Below are 21,971 nucleotides of genomic sequence, written 5' to 3'. Positions count from 1 at the left end.
CATTCAATATTCAAATATTATCAAATAGGAGAATAAAGAGTATATGACTTGAACCAAGAAGTATTCTTCCCATTTTAAGATAATGACAAATCACGTCAATCGCATTTTGGTCAACGTTGTCAATATTGCGGCCTCATTTCAGCGCTTGTTTACTGACGGGGGAATGTTTTAGCCTTCGTTATGTCGCGAATTTGAAAGGTTCGGAACTTGTCCACAGGGACTCAAAATCTTATTACGAATACCAAGCAGGCGATAACAATAACGTCATTAGTGAGTGAAGTTGTTACATCAAGCGAAAACCCTCCCTAAATCATTTTAAATTGACGTGATATAAAAACGTATATAAAATTACGATAAGGTTAAAATTTTCACCAGAGCAGGCTGATCATCCTTCAATTCTGTCATATTTACTTCTCATTAATTTATGTAAAATTATGTTGTCGTTTTATAATATTTAATTATTTATATTGTTTAGGATGTAAACTCGATCGGCGTGTATAAATATAAATTTATACATTCAAATAAATTATAAAAAAAAATAATTGTATACTGAAAAGTAGTTTCGAGCAAAATTTATATTTGATATCAAATACATTTAGAAGTATAACATTGCAAAGTCATTACGGTATGCTACGACATCAAAAAATAATTTTAAAAACAATGCCATATTTCGTAAAAATGACGGTGTACTGACGTCGGCCATATTACACGCAAAAATATATTATTCTGAACTCCTTCCTACGTGATATATTATCCATATACCTACGCATATCTCCGTTATTTTTGAACGACATATCAATACGATTTGTTTATTTACCATTTTCCTGCATAATGTTAATTACATCTTCCAAAAACAAATTGATCGCCTAATCGGATAATATCTTACGTCTAAACAACCATGAAACGTGGATTGGAAGCGATTTATATTTGTCCACCATACATGATCTTTGATAATGTAAGAATCAATTTTTGGCAGGATTGTGTATTATAAATATTACATGATATAGCGCAGAGACGTAGACTAAAAACGTCTCTGATGCAGCAAAATCGATCGCGTTATTCCCTAAAACCCGCCGCCCGTAAGGTGATAAAATTATCCGTCTCTAAATTTCAATACACTACTTTATATTTCCAAACGCTACTATTTTGGGCGAAACAGTTAAATCGCTTAATGTAACTCAATTCCTCGATTTAGATGGTCAGTCTAATCAATCGCCTCGACTTGACTTCGCAATAACAACACAGTAAACACTGATTGACTCTAACTAATTAGTAAGCAGACGAACAAACGATTTGCATAGATTTGGTTCCACAGTTTTTCTGAATGAAAGATCGAAAGTTCTCTAAAATTACGTCATATGTACCATGCTAAGTCAATTTATTATAACCATTCGACTCCATCTTATAATTGTACATGAACAAAATAATTCTGCACGAAATTTGAATATAAACGATGGACGATGTCACCAATAGTTCAGAAAATTTGATTTCTATTTATACAATATTTAGCCAAGTAGAGGATACAAGCGCTTATTTGAAAATAATACGATTTTCATGAGCATTACTGCTTGAGACTATTTGTCACCAGCCTCAATCATTTTTATGTGTCTTGCAGGAAAACCAGTAAAACCTGAACTTGTATCAGATGCTTACCAAATCGAAATTGTTTAGTTTGAGGTTCCATTTATTTGGGACTCTTCAAATTAGAGCGATTACAACAAATCTTTTTATGACCATGCACCACACCGTAATATACAAATACATAAGATAAAATCAGTGAAAAAATATCTAAAATGACGCTATATTTGGTCTAAATTTAAGACAGTCATTTAACGTTCATTTTCATAAATGAATTCCAATCCTTCATTGTCATATGACGTCAGAAAAGCACTTCGAATGGCTTCTAGCACACTAAAGGCAAGCGTTGCGTCAAAACAAAATGTCAATGAATTCCCGACTATCATGAATCAAAATAGACGATTATGATCTTTATGGATAGATCGTAAGGGTTCTAGGATATACAGCCAATATTTTTTATATCATGTGTATTGTAGAATACAGCTATTGACTGAGTGGAATCTTGCGTACCTTTTGAATGAAAATAATGCCACTCTCTTCTAATCCACGAAGTCATATCTATATTTAGCTTGTTTAAATCAATGAAATGTCTAAAAATTCAACCTGATTCCAAAAATAGTACGGGACAAAATATTTTGATCAAATACTGAGTGATAAACCATGAATGTTATTTACAGTTAATCTCACGTTGATAGGGACAATTTTTTATTCGTTTTATTCAATATCTTGCGGGTGATGATGGTTCATTGCTGTAATTAATGTATCACGAAAAAGATGATAAAGATGTGATGAATAAGTGGATTGAGCAAACATGAACTGTGATTACCTATTATTATGGTACATTAAATGAGAAATTTCACTTCAATACAAAGTTAACCTTAAGTTGTCAACACTACATGTGTTGCTTTTACCTATCGGCTGCCATTATTTGCTTTGCCTCAACCTCAAGTCAAAGTTTTTGTATTAATACTGAGCTTGCATGACCATTATGAATAACCATTGTTCTAGTTTGAAACTTCCGATTCGGTTTAAATGCAAATCTTTTTAATACAGTCGTTACAAAACGTGAACGGTTTCGCTATGTTCGAAAATCTACTGAACGTATTTACAACATGTCTACAAATAAGAGAGATTATTTTTGAAACCATTGATAAATCTCGTAATTTTAGCACCAAATTTGATATGTTTGCCTCAACAATTATTTAGGCATCCCCCAGGATATTGCACGTTGCACTAAGCACGTGTTTTACACACAAAATCCACAATTTTATGGTACGAACTATATGTACCACGAACACAAGCCCTAGGTTGTTTCACAAACTTCAAAAATCATCCGCGCAATGACTATATACAGCTGAGCAAATTAAATATTTTCGAATGCGATTGAAATAAGAAGTAATACAATAAAGAGAGTGAACCATAGTGGAAAATAAACTAGTCAATTTCTTTATATGAGTGTTATAGTGATTGTTTAGGAATTGTCTCTACAAGCATATTGTATTATATTTTCCAAATGAATGAGACCCTTTCAGGGAAAATTTAACGAAAATGTCACCCAAGTAGTACAATGTAATTGAAACATTCTGTGTTAATATTTATTTGCAAAACCCAAATAAGATTAATGCCTGTAATTAGTCACAATCATAAGATTATGCAAATAAATTCCGTACAAGAGTGACAAGTTTTTATCGTTTTGCGATAAACAAAACACACGATATTTGAACAATAACAACCACGCAAAGTCGTGCAATATATTTTTCTTTCTTTCTGTTATGTCACTTCATGGCAACATTTTAACATTTAATTCCACAATTTGACTGGGATTTGGACCATTAATGGGATATTCACATATATTGTGTTCATTATTCGTAAATTCGTGGGTTAGGAGCATAGGAAGTCCGCTTGACTCTCTTGGTGTAACAGTCATTTTGAAACAAGAAAAACAAGACAGTATTTGAACATAGAGAAAAATATTTGCAAATGTCTTTCACTGGGATTAATCTTGTTCATTTTTTTACTAGATTTTGCTTTTAGGCCCCCAAAATTTTTATTGATTTTAGGGTCATTGTATGTTGATTAAGCAGTCAGAAATCAAAAGTTATGGTTGTGATGATTAAAATAAGAAGTTATGTAACAATGACATTGGATTAATATCTACTAGTAACAAATAACAGTTTGATACATGACCTCTCAACGATCCACTCGTGTGTCAAACGAAGAATGACTCTTCCACTCGAATTATATATAGCATAAAGCCTAAGGAAATTCCATAAATTACACCGTACTTACAAGGTATGTTGCAGTTTCGAAAATATCGATGTCCGTCGTCCGTGTGGACGCGATGCAGAATCTTTTCTCAACGATAAATATCGAAAAAAATTTCCTCTTTTGCTGGGACTGTGTCTTTGGTCTTTAGCAAAAACTTCGCCATCGTCATCCGATAAAATCGGCTCCATAAATCCATCTTCCACGGATCTAGTACTTTGTCGAATATAACGAACCGAATCTACTGTGTTCGGCGACGCGGGTGAATTTGGAAAAGTTCTGTCAGCCAAATTATGTTCTGGAGAATACGAGTTGTTGTTGTTCGATTTCGTCACCTTTCTGTCCAGAGGTTTAGAGTTTTTTCTAGCTTTATCAACCATGAAACGTTCCGAACTTGTGTGTCTTGAAATATCTTCAGCCAAACGATCGTCTTGATCCGAAACATTGTCAGCTAATAGTTTGATATCGGCCGAACAGCCGCTACTGCTGCTTGAATTCCGCCTAGGCTGTTGTACGGAGACTACTCTACCGTAACTTTCTTGAAGCATAGCTAGCGATAGACTTACTGTTTGATACATGAAGTCAATTACATAAAAGTTTAAAATAGCAACGCTAATGCCCACAAGGCATTATTTGGGAACCATTCTCAATAAATGCGAATCAAAGCGTAAAACAATCTTAGGTATTTTGTAAAATTTTGTGGAAGTAAATTTTTGTCAAGTATCTCTCAGAGTAAAATTGTAATAACGAATAGGAATGCGAAACTAAACATGTAATTCGAATGGCGCCGTTTATGAAAAAAATGGTTTCCACTCAATAGCCCGTAAAAATGACTTCTTCGGAGCTTCGAATGACATCAGCCGCTGAAAATTGGCCTTTGAGCTAAAAATAATAAAATGACCAACCAAACGCCCTAAACCTCATTCACTGGCTAAACAATTTGTCTTGGGTGTCAACTGGTAATAATCCGTAAATCAGAATTGAGTGCGTTTTCAACGCTGCTTGAACAGCCTTCTCGGCAAACTCTGATGTTATTAACAATATCCCTGACCAGCTGAGTGTCGCATTATCTATACTCTTTCAGAAATTCAACGTACAAAACTGACGTGTTATGCGCTACGGCTTCACGCACTCTACAAAAACATGCCAGCGCGTCTTCAGTTTACAAAATACACAGATATCTTTTGTCAGTCAGAGAGAGGGAAATCATCGCTGTACTACACGCTTTACGTATTGTGAGATAAACCCTGTTTCCGCAAAGGCAAAATGATTACAAAATCAATGGCATTTTTCACATCCCAACCCATTCATCGGCACATCACTCAACATATTTTCTATTTCAGTAACCCACTAAATAGACACTTTTGAATATCAGGGAAATAACATAAACTCTACAGACAATACTAAAATATAAATTTGATTGATATTTGAATGCGTCAATTCGAGATAAGTTTTTGACCGTGAACTCAATATAACGTTAACGACCACAACTCTGCCCGTAGCCAACTAGTTTACGTTATAACACGCTAGCGTGTACGTCACAGTACACCTTCAAAACTCTTTGTGAATTGCCTGTCCTGCCCTGAACAGTTATGATATAAATAAACCTTATCAGCTGGATTCAGTCACAAAATTTTGGTATTGATCTGTGGAAATGAAATTAAAAAAATTCTTAGCCAAGCCTCGATTACACGGCCGATTTAAATTAGCCCGGACTATCGCATTAGCACAGTGTGGATCAATACCTGACAAGCAACGCTAATTGAGTCAATACACAATTCGAATTAGCGCGGGACGCTATTGTAGAGGACACGTTATGTAGACATGTTCGTTTGATTAGTTTCAGCCGAAAATTTGTTCCATCATGATTGTAAAAAATTTCGTACATGACATCAATATTGTATTGTGACGCAATAGATATCTGTTATTCTGATGATAAATAACTTGGAGCTAATGAAATTTGATCAACCAAGCACGGTCACTAACTAACTAACTTTTGCTGATTTGTTGTATTTATCCCAAATCGTGGTTGTTTTAAAAAATATTTTTAAGGTATCTCAAGTACCAATTTAAAGTACTTGTCATAAAATCGTGTTTGAACGTGGTAGTTTTGTCCAGAAAAAAACGAACATTAAATCAAGGCAGATCGGATGTTAAAATATAAGTAATTTGATTTTAATGCATACATGCCGCCACCTAATGGTAACCATTGCCAATAGTAATTTACAAACGTGTTAAAGAGTCGCAAATCTGAAGAGATTCACTCTAGATTGGCTGTATTATTAGACGGTAAATTAGTAAAGTGTTGTTGCTAAATTATAGATGAAGTTGAAAAACAACCGAATGACAACATTATCAGAGTCCTAACAATATTTAGGTATAATAGGTTTGAGTTGTATGAATCCATCTGAACTAAACAGATCAGCAAAATGAAAAAAATGTTTATGCGTAGATCTGGCCTTGCGGAATCTGGTACACGTATACCAGAAGCAACAGTATTCCATTTTATATAAACATTGTGTAAATACAATAACAACATCATATTAGATTTTTTTTATTTGTATTTTGGAAATATTTAGTTCCAAAGTTTCATAGAAAGTTGTGCAAATAATCGGATTTCAATGATTCAACGTCACCAAACGAGAATACCAGAATACGTTCCTATCACCCAAGATCCAGCCAACCAACACCCAAAATTTTCTTCCATTACCTCCCTACGTCTAGTTCAATTTCCTTTAATTAACCTACCGTTAAAAACATAGCACGAAAATATAGCTCGTATAAATTTTTGCGACCTGCAAAGCGCTTCGTTGCGATTGTACTCATTCTAACGTAGCGAACGAAGGAGTATGGATATACTCGCGTCAAGGTATCCTAAAAATAAGGCAATTTAGCTTTCAATTACACGATATACGTACAAACAAGTTGTCTAACGAAGGAGAAAAAAAACTGTAATAAAATTCGAAACCGCATAATGGAAATACATTAAAACACAATGGGCGGTTTATTCAACGACATAATACAATTTTGTAAAATTGATGTAAATCATGTATGTTTTACCCTGGGCTATTAAGTAATTGGACGTCAAGAAGGCCAAAAATATTTACGTGTTGTGGAAAGTAGTGTCACAACATTTGCATCGAGTTTAAGCGATGGAATAACATACATTATAATGGATAAATATATATATGATGGGCTTGGTACCAAACGACAATCGGGATGTTTAGAAAAACCGTATCTAAATGTGAGCATTCGTCATGTAGTCATTGGGAGTAGATTCATTATCCCGAAAAACACACAACAAACGTATCGCATTTCTATACGCCACTCCACATTTACTTCGGCCCGCGATAAATCCGTCTTTAAATGGATGGCCGCGGACGCTGCGTGACTGAAACGATCAGCAAGGTGCCACTCATTGTGGAATGTGTAAATGGAGCTTCCCTGTGAAATTTTGTGGTTAATTTTAAGCAAAAATGAATGGTTTTGAAAGATTTGACGAACCAGTGTTGGTGAGCCCTTTTTCGCCTGCCAATATTTTTGTGAGCCGCGAAAGCCGATAACCATACCTAGTCTTAAAACTGTTCATCTAATTTTCCTTTTTCTCCTATATTTCGACAAAACAATAGAATTAGTATAGAAATGTATTAAATTCATCTTTTCTTTTAAATATAAGAAGGTAAAGTTTTTCGATTTTTATTTCCAACTTTATTTTAAGTGTGTTTCACTAAATAGTGATTGTTATAATTATACATTTGTTGTTCCAACATCAATTTTCCACGCAAAAATTTTTTTTCCTCAATTGTTGCAAATCGAGAAACAAGCTCTTCATTCATATATATTTATTGCTATATATTACAAATCTCGAACAATAACTCGCCACGCAGGACATTTACTTCGGGACGAAACCATTACATAATTTATATTTTGTATATTAGAGGTAAGTCTCAATAATGATTGCGAAACTCATTTATTGCATAATTAAACTTGATTCTACCAAATTAGAATCGTAAACTTTGAAAATAGTGATACCAGTGAATATGGAGAAATTAGCCTTATTGTTTTGGGGTCAGTTTACATATTTGTAAGCCGTATATGTTTCTGCTTGTATTTTCAAATTTTAGGAATACTATTGTTACAAATAACATCATAGTAAGAAAATGATGCTTTTGGTATATCTTTAATGTTGGAAATGCGACACCGAAAAGGTTTCATTATGTTTGGATGTGTGAGGTAAATTACAATCCTCTAGTTGTCAACTTACAAAATATTTCTAGTATAATTACTTTAAATCGCCAATTCATTAATAGAGAATGGATATTTTAGTCCCAAAAATGACAATAATATTTCTTATATCCATTGATCATTTCGTGTCCAATAAAAATTATCAAAACAGGCTCAATATATTATCAATATGAGTTCAGTACGGTCTGAAGTTGAATTCTAGTATTCATAGAAGGCACTCCGTTCTACATAATACATTATTTGTGCTGAAATGCTGCTGAGGTGTTTTAAGAACTTCCGAGGTAAAACATTTCAGTATATATTTCGGGCCTTTTATTTGGTGTTGAACCGGAGTCAAAACGCATCAAAGAAGGCCAAATTTAAACAATCGATTTATACATTGTTCATATGATCCTATTAACTCAAACTTATGGCGAAAAATTTTCAAAATGAAATATTATTTTAAAAACTGCTCTGCTTATGCTAAATTGCCCAAATCTTTCCTATAAAGAAAGCATGAGAGGTTCCTAATTTTGACATCTGGAAGGGTTCCAATAATTTTTTTCACCTTATATACATGTAATATACGAGAACCATATAAGATGTAACTATCCCCAACTTAACTAACGTTCAGGGCATTGTTCGTTGCTGTAAGTGTAAATAATGAAGAATTCCTTGAAGCAAAATATAAAAAGCAAAGTCCCTTGTGTTTTTCTATATTGCCTTATACAAAGAAACCGATTAAACGCAACTACACAATATCAGAAAATGAAAAAGAGAGAATACATTAAGGCATAATAAGCGGGTAGAAGGGTTTGACGTTTTAATACCAATATATTTCACTAAAACAAAAAGCAAAAAAGTTGGTTTTTGGAAATCAGTAAACTACTTCAAAGGTACATTGCAAGTCACAGCCAACAAAAGTTTCTAATCACGGAACAACATCGAAATTTAAAATTCTCTCCAATTCTCGTTTCAAATATAGACCGCCAGTTCAGTTTTGAAAGGAAGTAATGCATCTTCATGAAAATTTGCAACTACATTGTAAGTTCCTGTTTTGCATAAGACAGATAAGAGTTTTTTGCATCAATTATGAATGTTCTCAGCACGCAACGCATTTTGTTTTTTAAAATCGAGCGTTTTAGTACGTTGTAGGCCGACATGAAATATTTAAATGGAGGTCACGTTACAGCGCTCAACACAACAAAATTTGGTCAGCAATGAACCAGTGTTTCATTTTTTAGTTTGAACTGAAATTAAGTCAACAAAAATTTGCAAAACTGAAATTGTGAAGTCTGCCAGGTTGGGCCTGGTGTAACAAAAACAAGCTCTTTCCTCGCAGAGTAAGCATACGCATCGTTTTTTTCAAAAAATAGCACCCAAGTATGTAATGCCTCGAATCGATTAAAAACTAGACTTTTTCGGCTTTGGAAAAGACTTTGGTACTAAGGCAAAAGTTAGGCAATTCAAACAAACTTAATGTTTAGGATTTTATAGAATAATTTCGTAATTGGGAAATGTGACGAATTGCATGTTCCACGAGTTAGGTGAACTACTTACTGACTTACTACTCCAGCAGGTGCGCCAGAGAATAGCAAATTGCAAATTATAAATTCGCTACAGACGACGTGTGATGTATAAACAATTTTACGTTATTAGAAGAATTTTGTGTAATTGTCATCACATTGACTTATAAACCATGGGTGAACTACTTATATAAATATCACATACTGAAGCCTAACAAGTGGTGTATTATTATTCGAGGTATATCACTTGACGCATTGGTCTACTCTATTTAGTATTTACTCGTAAGAATACCATATATAAATTTTATAAACATTTTGAAAAAGGAAAAAGAAAATCACAAGCAGCGCTATAAAAGTTAGAAATTTCAGACAAAATAATGCGGTTCAAATTTGTGATATTTGTTTTCGTGATATGACGATTTGTCGTGACAAACAATATCAACGTTAAGAATACGTTGTCAGATATTTATCAATGATGTTTGTTTATTTGATGATACAACTAGAATTGTATTGGCTTTAGAGAGATTACTACCGAATTCAAAATATCATATATGATCGGGATCTGGGTGAATTCCATTAAAGCCTGAACTTTATGATTCGTTTTTAGTGTCAGGCACCCTGCCGCCTCCAGGGGCAAAAGTCACTCTTCCGCGCCTTTGCGGTGTTAATTAATTATTTACCTGGCGGCGTCGTTATATTTAATCGATTTTGCAAATTTCCATTCAGCGGAATCTGAGAGAGGAAATGCTCGGTCACGTTATATATACATACAAATATTGTGTATTGCATTGTCGTTACATTCCATATTCAATGAAAAGCGTATACTTAAGTACTTATTCCTGCCCGTAATAAAATTCTCCGTAACATATGTTAATATGTATTCTTAGAGCTAGGTCTAGAATTCTCCACACAATGTAAAGCGAAAGATACTTATTTCTATCACTGTAATCTACCAGCATTTCGCACTAATTAACTTCCTTTATGATTATTATTCAATTATTCATCTTAACCTAATTACGCCATAAACAAACATAATGAGCGGCAAAAGTAATCCTATTTTCGTCTAGCCATCTGGGATATTTATTTTATTCTATAACGAATGTGTTGGAAGAAAGAGAAGTTAAAGCATTGTATTTATCGTTCATGTTGGACTTATCTAATTGCGGACATATTCGCATGACTTTCTCTCTAATCCAAAGAATATATTCAGATATGCTAGTAGTAGAAATCACAATTTTAAAATTTCATGTTATTAATTTATCTCATATTCTCGTTCATACTTGCGTTCAACTTTGTAGTTCTATAGTTCAACGCACAGTCCCTTCATGATTATTAGACACAGTTAATTGTACCTCATTTCATACTATAATCTACAATTCTAATTCGAAAAACAATTGACAAACACTTTTCCAAATGTAGCCGACGGGTAGTATTATAGGTTATATATCATGGTTCTGAAATCGGAAAATAACGACTACATGTGAAAAATTGATTCAATATATTCATTAAAAAAAACGAAAAGCTCACCCAGTTTTCAGTCGTTATTTGTTAGGATGTCCATTTAATAACTAATGTAGAACGAGATGGAGTCTGAAGTTTTCTAAAGTGCACTTGTCTGTTTGATTCTTCCCGTGCAATACTTACTAATAACCGTAATTCGTATATTCAACGATTTTACGCTGTGTACACGTACAGCACAAGTTTTAAATGACTATAAAGTAAATAAAACCTGTTTTAAATTAACAAAAAAAACTTTTGACGTTCAAAGAGTCGATGACCCTATTGTAAAATATGATTGATAATCTGCTTAGCACAGCGTAGTTTTGATATGCGGGCGTTACAAAATTGCTTCAACACAAATCAAAGATAAATTTGATATATATATATATATGAATATATATATATTCGCTGTTTTCTAATGAGTGAAATCTGACTCATTTGTAGTTTACACAATCCCTATTATTTGGTCATAGTCGGTTTAAAATCCTAAATCCACACCTTACAAACATCTTCGAATACTATCTGGAAATTTTTATTTTGCAAGCGCTGCTTTGTAAAACCCTTATAGTTCTCCAGCCTGCGTTGCTTATTCCCTATTTCAAGTTACAAACAAAACATTTAAAATATTTCCATCAATATCGATTCGGTTGACTTAATCTCACTTTACTACAATTATAAGTAAAGGAATCAATGAAACAAACAAAATTTAAAAAGCTAATTATGAATACAAACTTGCATTTGCATGTAGCCTTCTGTCGCTTAAACTATTTAACAAATTCCCAACCATCATATGACTAATTGCTATTAATGGACAAGTATTTACTGCATGTCTGTCGTATCGTTCCGGCATAACTATTACATTCCACAAGATGAATACCTCGTTAGCGCGTTCGATTGTCTGTCATCACCGTCGTTCCCTTAGAATATAACGAGTTTAAAATGAAATGATATGTGCACACAAGTAAATTTTCGAAACGAACTTTCTGCATAATTCATACATGCACAGACCTGTCATATCTCATTCGCTTGCGAACGAACGAAAAAATATTTTAGGCCGAGAATGTTTATTACAGACATATACTGCAAGCGAAAAACATCAAGTATCCCGTCAAGTTTGATATGTTTTCAATAACCAAATCATCCACCAGCACAACGAAAAAAGTATCGTTTCCAAGGAATCTGATTGTGCCGTAAGGGAACGCTTAGTGACAGTTAAAAACTATTGCGCGCGACATGATTATCAGTTATAGTTAATCCGAAAGACCCAGAATTCGAGTATATTTTACGATCTAGATTTAGAGATGAGAATAATCTTCACGGTTAATTAACATTTTATTTATTTCGTCGACGGCAAGTATGACGGAGAAAATTTGTGGTCTAAATTGAATTGTCACCAACGAAAATATTGCATATATATATATGAAATTTTAGATTAGATCTTTTTTTTACTTTCATTATATTTTCTACTTCCATTTCATGATTCATTCCATCTATAGATCCCCAGTCGAATATGCTGAAATATTAGTAAAAATAATAACTCTACATAAGTCCAATTCGATATGGACTGCATTTGGCCGGCTCGCCGAAAAATGATTAATTTGTGGAGAGGAATTGAGTATGGTTTTTAGCTTCTTAACCGAGACCATTAACTGAGTGTTCCGGTATCACTACAAAACAAGCGATTTAATTTTTTACGGAAAATGATGTGAAAATTGTAATCGAAACCTTAATTTATTGATTTTCTCTCTTTGTAGTTGAGCTCTGAGCCTGCGACCGTCCACGAAAACATGTTCAAACAGTCACGCAAGGACATAAATACACACATAGACACAAAGAGAGAGAGTAGGGAACGCTGCGGAAAGTAACCGAGTCAGTGGTCGAAGCCAACATCAAATATTAATGGACTTGCTTATTAACAAGTATCGCATTTCCTAAAAACAATCACGTGACCTTTGACATTTCAACGTAATCACGTAAATTCGAGTGTGAGATGCATTTAGAATAATAGTGAAATTTTGTTTTGATGTTGAATAAACAGAATGAGTTCATTGTGCAATGAAAGATTATTACGTCACATTCGAAAACAAAAAATGCCAAACAGATATACACATGTTTACATGGCATATGCATTAATACTTTGGTATGTGAACTGAACTTGATGTCGACCTTGACCTCCGCCCTCTTAACCTTCATATCTCAGTTTTGCGGCACTATCAGACTAGGAAAGAATATTCGAATATATTTTGACAGTAGCTTATATATTATGTTTAATAAATGGTTTGCGATTAGGCTTCATATACCATTCTAATATCCATCCCAACTAATCAGGTCACTTCTTTACAATACACAAATACTTCTAATCCCTTCCCCCTTAATAAGAAGACATCAAACTAATTAATTGCTGATCCAACAATTGAAACACTAACTCGAAGTTTGATGATCCCCAAAGTGACAACGTGATTGCAATTTACTATTAACTTTTGAAGTTCTAATATCGAGTTGAGACACACTTCCTATTGACCGAACAACCACTCAATTTGATATCCACTGCATAACATAAACTTGCTTGTGAATTATTTGTAGGCGCCGAGGATTACACAATTGCAAAGGCGCGCGTTGATGTAATAACGACCTTCAGATTAAACCGCAAAAACCAACATGTATCTATCTATAAACAGTTCCCAAGTGTTTATCCGAAAGTACTGTGGAATAAGGTAGCACGGTCACCTTTCAAGTTCGTGTAACTCACTATTATCTGATAATACTCCTTGCGATTAGAAGTTTCGGTAACTACGGTAGCTTGCCAATATAATTCATTTTAACTTGGACTCGAATATCCATTAGCTATTCTTTTAATGGGATAGTCTTGCTATCGATCTAGGCTTTTGAAGTCCCAATAGTCTCATGTGTTCGGTTTCTGATGACTATAAAACGCGTATCCATGAATTACTTTTGACAAATCTGGCATACATCAAAGATAAATCGAGTTCACGTCAAGAAATTGGTGTTTTGAGTAGCAGAGAAAATTAAAAATCGTAAGTACGGTATCGAGATCATATGTTTTGAAATATAAAAGTAGTATAAGTCTCGCTACTACATACCGCGGGCTACATTGTAATTAATGAGTGCAATAAAATTTGTCCCACAAGGCAAATTTGACTGAGCGATGAGAACGGAAGTAGCTCATAGTAATGCAAAATTATAGTGACGATGTCATTTGCAGTCTTTTTATGAATACAATTAGCTCGCCCATACTGTATGATACTATAGGCCAGAAATCATCAGGAAGTTAAAGCTATTGTACAACTAGTCTCATTGCATTTTTGCTTAGGTTTCTCCGAATATAAATGCAAAAATGAGGGCAAGATATTTAATAATTTCAGAAGTAGTCAGAAGTTTTTGGCATCGAAATAAATATTCTAAAAAAGTACACGCTATAATATTTTTATTCGTGAAAGCGCATAAACGAATATAACTTATCCATTTTATTCTATTTATATTGTCACTGACCCAATGATTATTCATCACAAATTATTTTCAGATCTTTGCTCATCTGACATTTTCCTATTCCGGCTAATTTGAAATTCTCCTGTCGCCTAAAGGTGGATATTTAACGTACATCACTAGACTTTTCTCAAAACCAACTGACAAAAAAGAAACGGATGTACAACTTAAAAATGTGTATTACCAGTACGTAAATATTATATAAAATATACAGATTGTCCGACCTAAGTCTTGGTGGTCACAAAATATAAGTAACAAACAATATCTAACTTTGTATAGCGTTGTTCAATATAACGAGAAAAATAATAAATAAATGTACTTAAATTTAAATTATCAATATTTAACACGAAATTTCGCATCTCATCAAAATTAATTTTCTAACATATTGTACTTTATAATAAAGCGGTTAAACAATGAGTATTAGCAGTCACTGCACGTAATCTGGAATGCCACACGTGGAAAGGGCTCACCGAAGGTCTATATATTCATAATTTAGTTAATACTTATTGCGCTAATTCAGCTTTTAAAAGCTATTGACATTTTATCCCTGGACGGGCGTCCAAAAATAAATGTAATTTGCATACTGTGGAAAAATAAATATGCCTTCTATAAACGTACAAATGGAAAAACTAATTTAAATGCTTACTTCCTATCCTCATTATTCTGACGACAAAGGCAGCACTAATTTGTTTGCGCCGACTTTAGTCTTAGATTAGTCGTTGGTTGAAACAAAAGAAGTCGTATAATTATTTTTCCGAAAGGACGGATATGAAATATTCATTAAGCGGTCATAACCGTGAACTCAGAGCGACATTTCTTCAAATATTACCAAACAAACAACGTTTCCTAGTTCTGCCAATATTCAGTCAGATTAATAAGTAAGTCGAAGTCAATCCTGAAGAAAATATTAATTTTTTATTCGCGAGATTATGTGAAATTGTTCTATCAACGCGCGCTCTTTTTTCTGTGTATTTCCTCCAATGTGGGTATGGATGAACATAAAAAAAACGATGTCTAAGTTATATATATACAGTATATAACGTTTTCATCAATTTAGCTGAATATTCCCTCAGATCAATAAAATGTTTGCTCTCACTATCATTTATATCACTTCTTTTTGACGGTATTGTGTTAGGATTTAGATTTTTTTTAATGCTTTCCATAAATCTGATTTCCAGAAAACCAATGCATATGCACACGAAATTGATATTGGCATCGTCATACATCGACCGCTATTAGTTTTCTCGAGGCAGCGTAGCGTACGGATGCGCTTCTTTGAGCGAAATTTATTTGAATTGGAACATATAGCATGCAAATATTTTTCTTTTTCTATAGTAAAAGTCTGGTACTCCCGAAGTATGCGCACCAAGATGTTGCACAACCTGAATACCGACCGGTACATAACCTGAGTTCAGGCTGTGCGCCATTTTGGTGCGCATACTTCAGGAGGTCCAGTTATGGGGAAATCAGAATTCAATTGAAAAATCAAGGTCAAATTGAGAAATCAAGGCTAAGTAGATCAAAATCGAATGCGGCAAGTGCAATAGTTCGTAAGAAGTGGAAGAGGTTGTTATATTATTTTCGAAGAGAATCAATTGACTCGGAGATTTCATGTAGGGATCCAAATGATATGGCTTCAGTACGTAATTATACAAATACGGTTGGTACAAAATAAATCACATTGTTTTCGCTGTGGTACTTTGCTCCATACACCGGTCTGCTACCTGAATGTTAACTGATAAAAAATTCTTTTCTATCAAGAGGCAGAATATTTTCGATAATTTCGTGTACTGAGACATGTTGGAATTGCTGTTCGAAGTAACTTTGAATATGATATTGTCTTGAAACATAATGGAATAGCAATAAAACAAGCAAAAAAAGCACCAAAGCAGAAAATAGTGTCACGTGAATTTAAAAAAAAAACGGTGCGACTGTAATATACGAGTGCGACAAGCACTCATGAAAAGATTATTCTATCGCATTAAAATATTATTCCCATCTGTTAAAGATAATACTGAGTGCAAATTATCTCAAATATATCAAATAACATTGTTTGGATTTCAAACAGGTCACTGTTGTTTAAAGTAAACTATCATCTTACCAAAAGAATGGCTGTCACGACGATGGAAAGCCAATCCTTAGTAATTTTTATCAGAGGTATAGCCTGTGAAAATCATCTTAAATATCCTGGCGTTGCATTTTACATAACATATCAATAAATAGTACAGACTATTTCATGTAACAAGGTTCATCAATAAAATATATATGAACGTGAAATGAATGATAAAACATTAAAACTTCAGATGACAAAAATTGTACAGTGAAAAGTTAGAAACGCCAGGTATAGCCTAAAACTTCTTATGAAAGTCTTCGCTTGTCCGCCTTTCCACAGCGTCGATCCGAGCAAGTCCCCGCATTGACAGCCTCTGCTGTTATGCAAGTAGAGAATAGCCTGAGAAGAATCAATAGTCTTTTTTGATTAGTGGAACCCATGCTGAACTTATTACATTTGTGTGATACGATATTTGGTCCTGAGATATTCGGTATAGGGTTTAAACTTTCCTATATATGAATGTTAATTTTTGGTACTCCTGAAAAATGCGCACCAAGATGTCGCACAACCTGAACCCTAACCTGGTACACAACCTGAGTTCAGGCCGCAAACGTTTTTGCGAAACTTAACTATCAGCCAAGTTACGATTTACGTTGAAATTCACATGAAGCATAAAAAGCAAGTTTATTCACATAACATTAATCAAGTCAATAACTAGTTACTGAGTAGGGCTGGGCATATATTCGAATATTCAACTATTAGAACAGCAATTCACTATTCGAAAATTTGGTAACAGGTGACGCGACAGGTCAAAACGATTGGATTTCACAACTCACTTGCGAATTTCCGGCGAAAACTCGAGCATACACGTGGTGTTTCTTGCGAGTTCGAACAACGAGGAGTAAATTTATTCCTAGTAGGTGTTAATGGTGGCAATCCAAATTTTCTAAATTATAAAAGCGGCAATACAAAATACTAAAAATGAAACGGAGAACACCATAACTTTTGTTTTATGATTGTACACGACCGATTGAAAACGCCTATTTAGGCATTGCAAATTGCAAAATTTCGGGTAATACTGTAGTATATGCACCAGGGCATTGTCCCTTAGTCCTCCATGTTGGTACGTACAGTACTGAAGCGCTGTAAGTGTTGCACGAACAGCTCAGATGTGTTGAGTTCACAAAAATACGAATCAAAACAAAATAGAATCGGGCACTTCACCACGCATTTTTGTGTCCATGGATTGTCATGATATTTTCTGATTAGTATTGCTTTATTGTGTCAACACAACAGCAAATTAAAATGATCACCATTAAATTAATAATAAAGCAAGGCGGTGAATATGTATTTTTGATTTACGAATATACTTTAAATAAATTTTTAATAAGTACTAAATCAAGTTGTACTTCCTGGAAATTTAGAGCAGATAATAGAATTTTCCTAACGACGATAACAAATTTGCAAGATCTCTAGAATGTATCAAAACTAAATATAATCGGGCAATATGTTAGCAGATTACTGTGGCATTTTAAAGAAGTAATGCTATCATCTTGTCGTAAGTCGAGCAACCGCGAGTTACCATGAACACTATTGAAGAGAAAGACATTTTAAATTCTCGTCGTTGTCATGGATTGAATACAGTGCGACAGAAAAGGCCATTATACACTAAAAAAGTCGGCTCTTTTAACGGACGCGTAGTTGCGGCGGAGTTCGCAAAGGATTTCGCCGGTGAGAAATTAGTCCGCGACCAAAAAAGTTTGGGAGACGCTGCTATAGAGTATAGACACTAAATTTAAAGAAGGCAAACATTGGAACAATCAGAGGTATAATGGTGGAGGTTAATCGAATTCGTTCAACCACGAAGCTTGAGCTATCCCACATAGAAGAACGCCACCTCGCGGACACAGTGAAGTCAATGTAATAGTAATATTTATTATACATTTCATTTTTAATTTAATAGCAGGAAAAGAAGGTACGATTGGAGTTACCTAATTGTCACACCGATTCATTTTGTTCTTATCTACCAATGGAAATATTACAAGAGTTGGAAAATTGATGCTGTGATTATGTTTTCGCAAGTTTAGCAATGAAGGAGTTTTACGAAAATGGTTTATTTTTCTAAACGGACTCACAAAACTACCTTTATCACAGCCTGGAATTTTACAAAAACTGCGCTAAAACAGAATGATGCAAGGATATTGGTAATCGTAAATGAAATTATCGATTGATTTCTCAAACCCGATGGTACGAGTATGGTGGCCCATCGTTGTCACGCGTAAAATTGAAAAAATAAAATAAAAAACTTAAAATAAAAGTAAAATAAAAAAAAGTTGTGAAAAAACATAAAAGAAAATGAAAAAACAAACAAAAATGACATGTAAAAAAAAAAATTAAATTAAAAACGAAAATAAAATAAAAACGAAATAAAAAAAAGCAAAAAAAAAAAATTGAAAAAAAAAAACGTGAATAAAAAGAAAATGTTCGTGGCCCATCGTTGTCACGCGTTTTTATTTTGAGAAAATTTGCTTCAGCTTGGGACCAACGTCATGCATAATCCCACGCGCACAAACGGTGTTCCCTGGGTTTCAAACTCATTACTGATTTTCTTGAGCAATATTCAATAAATTTTAATATGCAAATGTTCTATAAATTCTCAATGATACAAGTTCAATCTCCCAAACGAGTGGGAGATACGGATAGTCTAGTAGAATATGGGGAATCGAGGGATGGATTGAAATAAATTGTTGTTGAGCCCGCGCGATTTATCATTTGTCTGGCCGTACGGTATGCCATACCGTTAACCGTATGCACGTGCCGACATGCACGTTCCATTGAAATCAGGTCTAACCATAAGCGCCTTCCAGCCTCGTGGTTGTACGATCAGACAGTAGTGGCTATAGCCGACGGACGAGTCTAACTAGGCCACTTTATGCACACAGTCCTTTTCTATTAATTCAAGTCTGTGCTAGGTGAATCATTCACATTTTATACATCGTTGATTCCGTACCTCCATAATAATTACAATAACCGGTACCATGCTGGTAATCAATATTACGTACAACCTGTAAATGGCCGCGCTCAATCCATCCCTCGATTCATTATATTCTACTAGCTAGACTATCCGTATCTCCCATTCGTTTCACGAGTGATTGCATGGGTGTACGGTCAGACGGTACCGGTATTGCATTTTATATTTTTGAAATGAGTGTATTTTGTGCTAGTGTTGCATTTTCGTATGCGGTTAGAAAAGTGCAAGATATGCAATGTCCTTTTAACAACCGTTTGAAAATGTAAAGTATAGCCGATCGAAGAAACATGTAACTATTTTACAATACGTGGAATATTTTTTAAATGTCGCAATATAGAAACTCATTGAATACTTAGCCAAGAAGAACCCATGTTTAAACATAAGCCTAAGTGAATCTTCATCAGACCGCGTTCTGTGTATTTAAAGAACTTGCAATACGATAGCATATTTTCAGCTGTCCAATTTTAGATACATGGCCAAAACACTATGAACGATATTAAGAAAACCGCTTTGACTTTTGTTTTTTAACGTTCAGAAGTCACGTACAGGTGTACATCAGTTTTCTAAATGAAGAACTTACGACATCAACACAGGTTGCAAGTAACGCAAAATGTTCATGATTATATACAAATATACGGTTGCCAAAACCAAAACAATCAAGTGGTCAGAGTTGTGGCTTTCTTGAAGCGTGTTTCCGCAACCGCTGCCGACGAGTTCTCGTTACTGTGTTTTATGTCATCAGCGGGCCACACTAATTATCGGTCGTCCACAGGGTTAAATTGCAATAATTCATGTCTCGCAAACGAAGTCTAATTTATGCAAGCGGTAAACGCCAAAAAGCTTGAAAAACAAGGTTGAATCAAATTCGCCACAAAAATTTGTTTTGATAACCCACCTTTAACTAACCAACGAATATTCCTTTGTATGCAAAATTGACTTTTCCTAAATTTCGCACCTGTGCTATCATAAGTATATAATAAAAACAATCGGTATTGTCCAAGTAACTCGTTTTTATTCATTTTGTGTGTACAGTAATGTAAGTAAATATTACATCAATTGTATCCCCATTATACGTTCGATCATTGCCTTCTTAGTATCCTTCACAAGGCATGTACCAATAATACCTGCAAATATAATATATTTCGCTTTTCAACTAAGCTCCTCAATTCTAGCAGTATAGCTGTGTGAATATATTATGTGACCAAAGTTTAATATTTCAATAAGATTTCAAGAATTAAATCATAGACTTCTGCGTCAAAAGATGTTCTCGGTCAAAAAACTGGAACTAGAGGTAAATTATTCGTAGATATACTCACGTTCTGCTGGGAGAACAATAACTGCACTTATTTGGAAATTTTACGAATCCTGGCAACACACAAACAGGATCATATTCGAAAGTACATATTTGGTTGATTTCTCTTTCGAGACAAATCTGTTAATGTGAAAACAAATTACATAACGTATAGTGCATAAATCGGAACTTTCGGAAACTTTGATGCTACAAAAAGATGACGGATACCGCGTGCCCGCGCCCCTACTATACCGATGCAATAACTAAAATTTTTATATTTACCAGTCGCAAAAATTACAATGTCATTTGTGGATTGTAAGCGTATAGATTATGAATATACAATGCATGAAACCATAGGAACTTTATTCAGGAACTCTCTAGATATCGTCGTAAGTACTGTAAGTGAGCATAAACTCATGCAATGACTACTGGAAATGTTGAAGTATATGTGAAAGCTAAAAAAGGTTTCTTACGTGCATGGACGGAGCCGGTCGCCTTGTGGAATCTGGAAATAAATAAAAATAATGAGCAGCTTGCAATACTGACAAAACAAAATTCGCTCTTAGGTATTATTTATGTACAACTAAAAAGGCTATAGATAAAATGAGACAAGAATATTTATAAAAAAAAAATTTTGTGAAGCGGTCTGAACAAAAGTATAAAATAACTCACTTCCAGTTGCGAGGCAAACCATCAACAAATAAAATATTATTTTATTCATTGCTGCTGATACGTCTACTATGTGTTATTGTTCAGACTGCATCAAGTTTAGCATAAGACATTATGCGTAGCAGTATTTATATACGCTTTAATAATTAGAAGAAGCATAAATGTTATGACTAAAACGTGTCAATATATTGTACATTATTTGTATCAAATAACTGAAGTGGTGCATTTCTGAATATTAAACTGAAATCTGTGATACTATATTTTGTAATTGATTCTGCTATAATGAATTGCTTTTCAAAGGAATTAATGTAGTTGTGAAGACTTGAAATA

At 34.1% G+C, this 21,971-nt stretch overlaps 1 protein-coding gene and 1 long non-coding RNA gene across 3 annotated transcripts in view; both read right to left on the bottom strand.

The window, feature by feature from the left end:
* The window catches only part of LOC120333872 (potassium voltage-gated channel subfamily B member 2-like), a 28,429-nt gene extending 17,113 nt beyond the window's left edge, over nucleotides 1-11,316 (bottom strand). Inside the window, exon 1 of one of the 2 annotated variants that reach the window (XM_039401250.2) lies at nucleotides 11,121-11,316. Coding sequence is in view for 1 of the 2 variants with exons in the window: in XM_039401248.2 (XP_039257182.2) it covers nucleotides 3,868-4,421 (554 nt within the window). In the remaining variant the exon portion in view is untranslated. Of the gene's footprint in view, nucleotides 1-3,867; nucleotides 6,007-11,120 lie in introns of those variants that run through there. The other variant, XM_039401248.2, reaches the window with a different exon arrangement.
* Nucleotides 11,317-20,671: 9,355 nt separating this feature from the next.
* Nucleotides 20,672-21,782, bottom strand: LOC144411904 (uncharacterized). Its single transcript, XR_013469001.1, has 4 exons — nucleotides 21,645-21,782; nucleotides 21,446-21,477; nucleotides 20,998-21,113; nucleotides 20,672-20,805 (listed from the first exon to the last, which is right to left on the bottom strand). It is a non-coding gene; the product is annotated as an uncharacterized LOC144411904 (long non-coding RNA).
* Between the last annotated feature and the right edge of the window lie 189 nt (nucleotides 21,783-21,971).

Source organism: Styela clava, chromosome 15 (genome assembly GCF_964204865.1).
Source record: "Styela clava chromosome 15, kaStyClav1.hap1.2, whole genome shotgun sequence".
Classification (NCBI taxonomy): Eukaryota; Metazoa; Chordata; class Ascidiacea; order Stolidobranchia; family Styelidae; genus Styela; species Styela clava.
This window is presented reverse-complemented; position numbering and strand designations above follow the sequence as displayed.